Below are 9,638 nucleotides of genomic sequence, written 5' to 3' on the forward strand. Positions count from 1 at the left end.
GACTACTTTAGATTGAACCAGAGAAAATTGAGCTGGAAAAAATTACATTGAAACATACACCTTAGATTGTCCATAATTTCCTCATTCAAATACAAACAATGAACACTAAGAGTAATGATTATAAAACAAAACATATTCCATGTAAGTTGTTTTTATAATCACAAAATTTATGCTTTGCACCTTGTAAGCTGTGATCTTTCAAGTGACTAAATGGACCCAAATAGCTTAAATGATGAAGTTTATAAATGTTTTTAAAAAACAAGCATTCTGTATTTCATTTTGCTCAGTACTTTGACTTGCGAGAAAGAAAACTCAAGTTTCTTTTTAAAAGATACAGCAACATGATTGTAATATTTTTACATACCACAAAAGAGACTCAATTAAAAAAATTAATTATTAAAAAAAAAGTAAAATTAACTTTTATTAACAAGTTTATTATTTTATAGATTCAAGCACTAAAGACTGTCATATGACTGGAAATAGTAAACAAAATTATTTGCTCAAATCCATAGTTAAAAAATAAATGTAAAGTTAAAAAATATGTTTGAAGTCCTTAATATTTACTTGAAAATTGAATTTTATTTAATAAAATAATACACCTGAAAAGTCATAAAATACCAGTTCAAAAAACAACCAGTTATGAAAATTTAGTCAACACTGTCTTTGCAATATTTAAGTCTCAGGCACCCTCCAGTGTCTAGAGAAGAAACTACACAAGTGAGTAAGCATTTGAAGAAAAAATGTCATCAACAAGTTTTCCTGTCAAGATAGAAGCTTCCCAAATAATTTACAATTGCATATAACCCTGCGTCAGTGATATCATACCGCATGATGTAAAAAGTATTTTAAAACTGCATTTCATGGATTTCTAGAGGACTTAAGAGGGTAGTATTTTCTTTGCTAGTGGAAAGGGATCTCTAAGCACACTACTTAGAAAAATACGTTTACAAAAGCATTTCTTACAAAGTCTGGTATTGATAAGTATTCCAGTATTCCTCAGGGAATATGATTGCAATGTTTATACAGCTTGTTTATAACTTTTCTAAGGAGTCTAAATGAATAGTTTATTTAGCAGGACCTACACTCATGGTAAGGAGGAGGACAAAGAATGCATGGAGAGCTAAATACCACTTCTTCCATTTTATAATTAATAACACACAAAACAGGAAGGTTGCATGCATACAAGCCTGTCTATGAAAGTTCATTGATTTTATTCAAGAAATCCAAACTACCATTTTTTCCATTGGTATCTTCGTTCATTCTAAATGTAATAAATAATAAGATTATTTTTGTACTTGACATTCAAATGGAAACAGTTGTGACTACAGGAGATGCCTATTGAATGGAGTTTTATGTTACTGTTACTAGGTAAATCCACACAAACCTAACAGAAATGAAATGAAAGCTGGAAAACAAAAATTTTTCAATTGTGCTTATGGACAAACTAACATTAATTATCAATTTCTCCCTTGCACGCTGTTCGTACTTCCACAATCAAACAAAACTTTACATACAATTTAAGTGGTAATGAGTTAACATGTTTTGAAACACATGTTAAGTGACTTGACTTAGAAAAGATCTTGTTTTATATTTGTGTTGAGAATTATGGCTTCAGGTATCTTTCCTCATTAGGGATCGATATAAGAATGCATGTATACTTCTGAAGAAGGTCTTCATCCTCCTGGGTATAGCCTTACCAGGACATGTGCAAAACTGCTGGGGTGACCCTGGATAATCAGTCTAGTTAATAAATTATTCTGCTTCAGTTTCATAAGGTTTGATTTTTCCCCCTCACACTTAAAACCTTGTCTCTTATTTACTACATAACTTAGTTATGTTAGCTGCAATCAGAGAAGCAAAAAAATTTATTATTTGTCATTTAGTAAAAAACCTAACATTGGGTCAGTGCTTTAGTTCAGTTCAGAATTAAGAGATTTGTCAGAGAAAACAGCTGATGTAATTTTCCCCTAGTATAGCTGAAAAGACATTTTTAAAAATTGAATGAAATCATAACAACATTGACTAAAAACCTCTTAGAATCAATATTAAAAATATTACAAATAAACCTAGTCAGGGTGATACAAAAGAGGTAGGAAACATTTCAGAAGAGGGTACACAAGATAAATACATTAGCACACACACACAATTATATATATATACATATGAATATAAAAATGTTAAAAACCAGTCATTGCCCCCATAAAACTTAAAACTGTGCTTAACTTTACATGTTGCAAGCATTTACATTGACTTCAAAGAGAGCTGACCATAATGTGCAAAACAAAGCATGATGTCACATATTTCACAAAGTACTATAGGCTTATAAAAGTCACTTTATTCAGATTTTGGCTTTAAAACGTTTTGCATGCTTTTAAATAGTGATGTTCCTTTTTGCAATAGCTTCTCTGATTTGACGATCAAGTTCACTTACAATATGGTCTTCATGATTATAGACTCCTGTTCTCAGCAGGGTGTCCCTCTCTTCTATCAGATGAGAGAGGTAATCATCTGTATTCTCATTTAATTTTCTACAATGAAGACTATCCACTCTACCAGCATTATCTCTAGCATCCTGCAATTTCTTTCTCTCCTCTTCTTGTTGTTTTAGCCTGATGTAGAGAAAATAAAATAATTAGAGAATATTAATCCCCACTTTGATTATCTTTGTCTTAAGTCTTTAGTTTATCAACTGAACTACTAAGTAAAATAACGAAATCTGTAAAAGGTAAAAAATTATTCTGTCTCTGTGGAAAACAACTACAACTAAAAAGAAATATAATACTTAAATATTAACAAAACCTTTTGTATGTGCATATGTAACTATATTTGCTATCAAGGCTTCTGCTTGGTATTGTAAACTGTACTCAAATTAAAAGGGTTCAACATACAAAACTAGTGCAGACAGCTTTTGGAGGACAATGTTAGATAAATTTAAAATTTTAATGTATTCAAAATAAGAATAAAATGTGCCTTGTTCTTTTCTTAACACAGCAGCTATGCTTAGAACTGAACATTTAAAGTAGACAAAAAGCTTGGTACTGTACATCTGTGACCTTAACAAAAAATAAACCATGTAGTGTTAAACATGGATTTTTCTATACTGCTGTACTGTTTCATTTTACAAATATGCAATCTGTACCTCAAGGACACTAAACTGTGTTCTTTCACTGAACTGACAGTCAATTATAATCTTGATTTAATTGAATTTTCTCCTGTTTTGAGACTCTTAGCAAGAAAATAGAAGGAAAGGGGACAGTTGGGGAGGAATCTTACAAATACTTTTTATACCTGTTAAGTTCATTTCTGATATCCTCCAGCTCTTGTCGGTCTGTTTTCCCCAGCTCTTTTTCTTCTGCTGCCAAATAGCGCAACCTCATGTGCTCGAGCTCTTGTTGCTGCTTTTTAAGGTGAGCCATTGCATTTTCTTGTTCACGCTTGTGGGAAAGGGTGAAGACATAACTCAGTTGACTATGTGATTACATGTAAAAGTGCTAATTATAGCGACAGAGCAGAACTTTAGGAATGAAGTCACGACAATTACACCTCCAGGAGTATTAGAAATGTAGGAGTTAACAGAATGTCTTAGCTAGTGATATCTATAATGCAGTAAGACCACTGACTATCACCTTCACAGTAAACCTGTCCAGGCTGGATCAACTGCAGCCCGAACACATATATTTCCCATTAACAAAATAGTAAAATTATTAACAAACCCTCTTACTAACTCTGGCTTAAAACTTACACTTCTGGAACTGCTGAAGCTAATCAGATTTATTTCTTCACTCTATGGTATAAGAAATATTTTTTTTGAGAAAATAAAAGCTAAATAGCTGCAGGAAACTTCCATCATCAGCCCCATAGTGATTAGTATCAAAGCTTCAAGAACTTCTCTTTGAAATTACACCTTGTGATTAAAAAATAGGCCTTGGAAACAAATTTCTGGCAAGGCGTCCTTTTGCATTTGTATAGTACTGTGTAAAATTTTAGATAACTTACTTTGTGGTTTTAATGAAATCAGTTTATCCATTCTAAAAGTTTACTCGGCTCTAATTTTTAAGCTCTATACAGATACTAAAAAAAACTAAGCTTTGAATCCACTACCACTTTATGACATTAAAGTGGTTTAGTAAACATGGTCCTCTCTCCACTTATTTTCCTCCCTATCATTTTCCATATGACCTTGTGCACTGAGTACAGTCAGTCTTACACCCAGAATTAGACACAAGACCTCAGGTAGTTAAAAAATAAGACAGGAGGTTACAAAAACATCCTGGATCTAGGCATATCTAGTGCAAGTTTATCTTTGCAATTCTGACATTGCTTTCATCTGAAGTGTTTGAATATTAATATAATCTGTATTATATTTATTACATGGTTAAAAAAAGGTAATTTCTTTGTTTGATATGTGTAAGCATATTGTTTACACAGTCAACCTTATAATATTTGAAAGATTTTAATAAGGTAGTTTCTTGAATTCCAGCAGCCAGCATTTTAAACACTCCCTGTTGATGATCAATAATGGGCAAGAAAATCTGAATTTCAAAAGGAATTGGTATTAAAAAAAAAGACTTCAACTGTTAATGTGAACAGACAACACAATAGAGAAGCACCCAAAAAGCAATCAACCCTAAAGATTCTAAAAACTTTGTTTTTATACTAAATTCAATACACCAGCCAGACAAATTAAATGTTAAAACTTCAGTGAGACAGGTTATAAATCTTGAAGAACACCTTGCTAAAGAGATACATACTAACAAAAAAAAAGTAGCAGGAATCCTGCCAAAGAGTCTACAGCTGATTGATGATTGAAGCATAGAAAAAGCACTTGGTGAAGATAAGGCCATAGTCCTTCCTTCCCCATCAAGAATTCTTGGAGGACATTCCCATGTTAGAGAAACCCTTTTTTTATATGGGAAAGGGTTGAAGAATACTGTAATAAAACCTATTCTGCTTTAGTCTGAGAATAATCTACAAATACATACAGTATATGCATGTATTTGTAGATTAAACAAGGTACTTAAAACAAGTTACTACAGACTGCTGATATTTAGAATTTTCAGGAGTTATAAGGAAATCCAAACAAAAAGTTGTGACACTGACTGGAGGTTAGTCTTAATCCATCACCAATACTGGTGTGTACACCACAGGAATAACTATTTTTCCAGTTTTTATTATATTCTTTCTTTAAATAGAGGCCTTAGAAATACCCAGAAAGTACCAGCAGCACTTAACTTCCATAGTGGCCAAATTGGTTGAAACCATAACTAAACCCAAACCTAACAGGTTATAGGGGTACACCACGATCTAGCCTGTTAAATCTAGCTTTTCTATAAAAGTTAATCTTCCCACCAGTCTTAAAAAACCCAACCAAACACCACACTAAAGAAACTTCCTACCAAACACACACCTAAGCAGTCACAGCAAAAAGCACTCTCAGCTGACTCAGAGTTTAGAACACTAGAGAAAGGGTAGAAATTGATCATCACCACAAGAGCAAGAAGGTGAAAGTGGAATTCCACAAGAATCTACCCTTCAACATATTGATGAATGAAGAAATTACTATGGACGTTTGCTGCTGATACAATGTAATTCAACAGGGAAAAGGTGGATGTGTAAAGAGTGGGATATTATGGAGACAAAAATGAAAAGGAAACAGTTTGAAAAGGAAACAGATAAATAAAGAATACATTCACTTATGTCCATTAAAGAGATTAAAGCCTGAATGCAACTGCTGGCTCACAGTGTACTTAACTGACTGACTGAGGGCTGCTGGAGGTTATTCAGCTATTCAACCTGTGTTTCTAGATCTTGTGCATCTACTGCTGGCCTCTGTATGGACCAGATGGATATTTCACATAATTTCACTAGTTGGGTCTTTCTCACCCAATGAAAAGTATGGCCGAAACCCAAAACTAGGTATATTTCAACTAGAGACATGATTCAAGTTATTAAAAGAATGGAAATCAATCACTTAAGTAATATACTTCAGCATGCAAGGAGCATCTTGACCACAGAAAGTTTTGAATATAGACATTTATGCTTGAAAAAAATACTGCATAGAAAGCAGTACTGTTAAAGTATTTGAAACAAGAGGCAGAGAGTGGGTTTTGTTGGTTTTCTTTTTCTATTAAATCCCAGCAAATATCCCAATGGTATTCTCTGGTTCCCAAATATGTGGAGAGGCAACAGTACCCAGACAGTAAAGCCATATTTCAAGTACAAAACAGGCTAAAAAGAAGAATGGATAAACAAATTATGAGGAAGAATGGAATTATCGTAAGTATTTTGGTAGTTGGAATAATATGGAGTTGTTTATTTTGCTAAATTAGGCAGTAAGAAAAAACATTGAACATAGCCTTGTCTTAAGCAGGTTGCTACAAAACCAGCTCAACTTCAGTTAACAAAACAAGTACATAGATTGACAGTCAATCTGATTACCTCAGTTATATAGTATCTAGAAGTATGAGGACAAGCTAATATTTACTTCTTTTTGAGACCATCAATCCCTATTCTCAGTGTCCCCATTCAATTTCCTAAGCTAAATCCTTTACAAAGCAAATTAAGCAAATTAAAATACCACTGTTTCAGGAAAAAAGAAAAAAAAGTTGTGACTTACACCTTAACTCAAACATGAGACCTAAAATTTTGAGTATGTTAAATCTCTTTTGTGAGGTCCTATTTAGTCTCAGGGGAGGAGCTGTTGACCTAGAAATTTCTAGTTATTTGTCTTTACAGGTAAAGAATCCAATCATTCAGCTTGGTGATTGGCTACTTCTCCTGATTAGACAACATGTATAAGAAATTTAACACAGATATCACTAAAGTAGGTACAGTACACCCTTGCACATCCAAGTTGTGGTTTTGAAATTAATTTGTCTAGTGCATCCTGGCTTTCCTGTTGACATTATCTAACAGTGGTAAGAGCCTTGAAGGACTCACAATAAATTATGTAAGAATGTAATTTACAAGAAACTGACTCATTTGTAGGAAAACCATCTTGTTACTGTGGAGGATGAGACTGACACTTTCCTCTTAGGTGATGTCAAAAATTTAACTCTTTTACACAAAAGAGCATTTCTAATTGCCATTATCTCTTTTATCAGCCTTTCAGCTTATGCTGATTTATAATATGATTAGTTTCAGTTCAAAAAATATTTTTGCAGATAATGAGATAAGGATTAATTTCAGGGAAACTCCTTCTTCTGCAATTCAGTTTATTCATGCTCTCATTGTCCCATTTTAAACTAGGGGTACTGTCATGGGAAGCTGGGATATATACTCTAAGTCTGTAAAATTGGTGTACCTCAATAATTCCATGAGACAATTAATTTTGAAGGTACACTGTGCAAAAATTGATCAAAAGCTAAATACTGCAAAACTAATACAAAACAGAGTAGCACTTGTTACTAGGACAGCAATGCTTTCACACAAACAAAAAACATCACATAGCTGATAGACTACACTGAGTAGTATCCTTATAATCCATTCCTTCAGTTTTTGAAGTATATTACTCAGAACTACGAGAGAAAATTCTGAAAGTGTTCTTCCACCTGCACTGCAGCAGAAAGGCATAACTGCATGTGGCCAGAAGCAGCATGTGGGACCACAGGTTTCATGACATGCTGATGTGTTACTATTTGAGGCAGGGAAGTTCAATGATCCATACAATTCTGCTGCTCAGCAACATGCTCACAATGGCAATCTGAGAGCAAAGCAGGCATTTTAGACTAGCTCAAAGAAGAGGTATATGTCAGAAAAAGTACTAGAATAGTTAGAAGTATACTAACTATACTAGTATAGTTAGAAGAAATATTCTTAAGGTTAATAGAAGAATGTCTTCAGCTCTATCAGACCAGAAAGAGGACACACTACTCCCAGTGCTTTCATATTAATCGGATCTTATTTAATGGATTGGTCCTTTATGCCCTCACTGAATGAATTCATTTCAGAATGGTAACTTTTTAAGACATATCTTTAATAATGTTTAATTAAACCGAGAAAAAGACAGAATGATGAAGAAGCCAAGGAGCGATGAAGGAAAAGAAAGGCTTTTTTGCAGAATCCTTTGTTCAGTTCCTGTTCCTTTTGATATTTTTCTCTGAAGAAAAATTCTATCAAAAAAACCCAACAAACACAAAACTAACCAAAACCAGTGTCACTAGTGAGCATGCTCTTTCCTAGGGATAATAGTCCTAGATTTGTAGGGAAGAAAGATGAATATAGTGTGTCCTAAATTCTTGTTTACTCAATAGAAGAGATGTTTATCAGTACATTTTGTCTCCAAGCTAATATTGGGTAGGAACTCCTCTCAGATAAATGAGATTTGATCTCTAATTTGATTACTAATAAAATTGTGATGTAAACATGGCAAATATTTGGCACCTACTTATTTGGGGTGAAGAGGGCAAAGTCCAGATTAATTTAAGCCACTGAAAATCAAGAATTTTAGAGGTGTGCCATACTGTCGCCCTGAATAGCAATATTTAAACACAATAATATTAAATTAAAATAAATAAAAATCAATATTTGCTGAAGCAAGATTTTCTTCCCATTTAGTTAATGACAGTCCAGCTTAGAAAACAGACACTAAAACAAGTGAGAAGGGATTCTTTCATGATTGAAAGAGTGTGTAATTTACATTACACACTTCATATTCCGTGATTTTCAAATGTCTTTCCCAACATTAGTCTTTGACTCCTTTGAAAAGTCTGTCATAACAATTTGTAGGGTACATAACAGAAAACTTGTTCTATGTATACCATTCATAGCAGAGCACGAGAAGCCCATTTCCTAATAATCCATCAATACAAGAAGATGGCAAAGGATTTACAACAGTTTGATAAGAAGGGAGGCACGCTCACTTTAAATTAATTTATATACAATTTTGTTATAATGTGTTGAGGGACCACAAAAAGACTATTTTGTTATGGTAAGAGAGAAGGAAGGATTTTTTATTCATCTCAGTGATAGAACTGGTATCACTTTATCAGACACTCAGGTATTAAATCCATGACAATGTAAAAATCCACTGAGCAACAAGCACTCTTTTAAACAGAGAAGGAACAAACCTCTACTGTATAGTAGGACTTGAAATGTAGCAGAATTTGTTTTGAGATGTTTCAAAGTAAAAACCCAATATTAATAAAACACTTTTGCTCATTTACTTCATGCATAAAATTAAGTCCAACATTGCTAAATCCCCTTGTAACATCTTCATTTTATTATGTGTATACTGAAAAGTTGAGTTATAATTGAATACTTGGTATTCTTCAAGTGCATCTCAGTGCACACAAGTTTAAACATACATGCTGCATGCTGAAAATTCTCAGTCAAGACTTTCTGGCTAACTTGCTAAACTTTACTCCTGTAATTTATCCTAAAATAAGGAACATTTCAGATTTATTCCCAACTGCTTATTCTATACCATCAGGCTATTTCAAATCTCAATAAGTAGTACTACAATTTTTGTTTCTAAACATTTTGCATTTTTAAATTTTATCTAAGGGAACACTCCAGAATCATCAGCTGCTGGATTAAAGGCAACTTTGTGAACAGAATATAAAATCTACTTGAAACTCAAAACACTTGGAAATATATTATACTTGCACCATCACCCAGTCATCAGCCACTTTCCCACA

General features: G+C 33.3%; 1 protein-coding gene across 3 annotated transcripts in view; it reads right to left on the bottom strand.

Annotated features, from left to right (window-relative positions):
* Window positions 1-568: 568 nt before the first annotated feature.
* The window catches only part of CEP120 (centrosomal protein 120), a 46,160-nt gene continuing 37,090 nt past the window's right edge, over window positions 569-9,638 (bottom strand). For 2 of the 3 annotated variants that reach the window (XM_068175924.1, XM_068175926.1), the window contains exons 20-21: window positions 3,289-3,434; window positions 569-2,609 (exon numbers count right to left, since the gene is read on the bottom strand). In XM_068175924.1, coding sequence (XP_068032025.1) covers window positions 2,372-2,609; window positions 3,289-3,434 — 384 coding nt within the window. In that variant the 3' untranslated portion in view covers window positions 569-2,371. Of the gene's footprint in view, window positions 2,610-3,288; window positions 3,435-7,568; window positions 7,703-9,638 lie in introns of those variants that run through there. The other variant, XM_068175925.1, reaches the window with a different exon arrangement.

Source organism: Anomalospiza imberbis, chromosome Z (genome assembly GCF_031753505.1).
Source record: "Anomalospiza imberbis isolate Cuckoo-Finch-1a 21T00152 chromosome Z, ASM3175350v1, whole genome shotgun sequence".
Classification (NCBI taxonomy): domain Eukaryota; kingdom Metazoa; phylum Chordata; class Aves; order Passeriformes; family Viduidae; genus Anomalospiza; species Anomalospiza imberbis.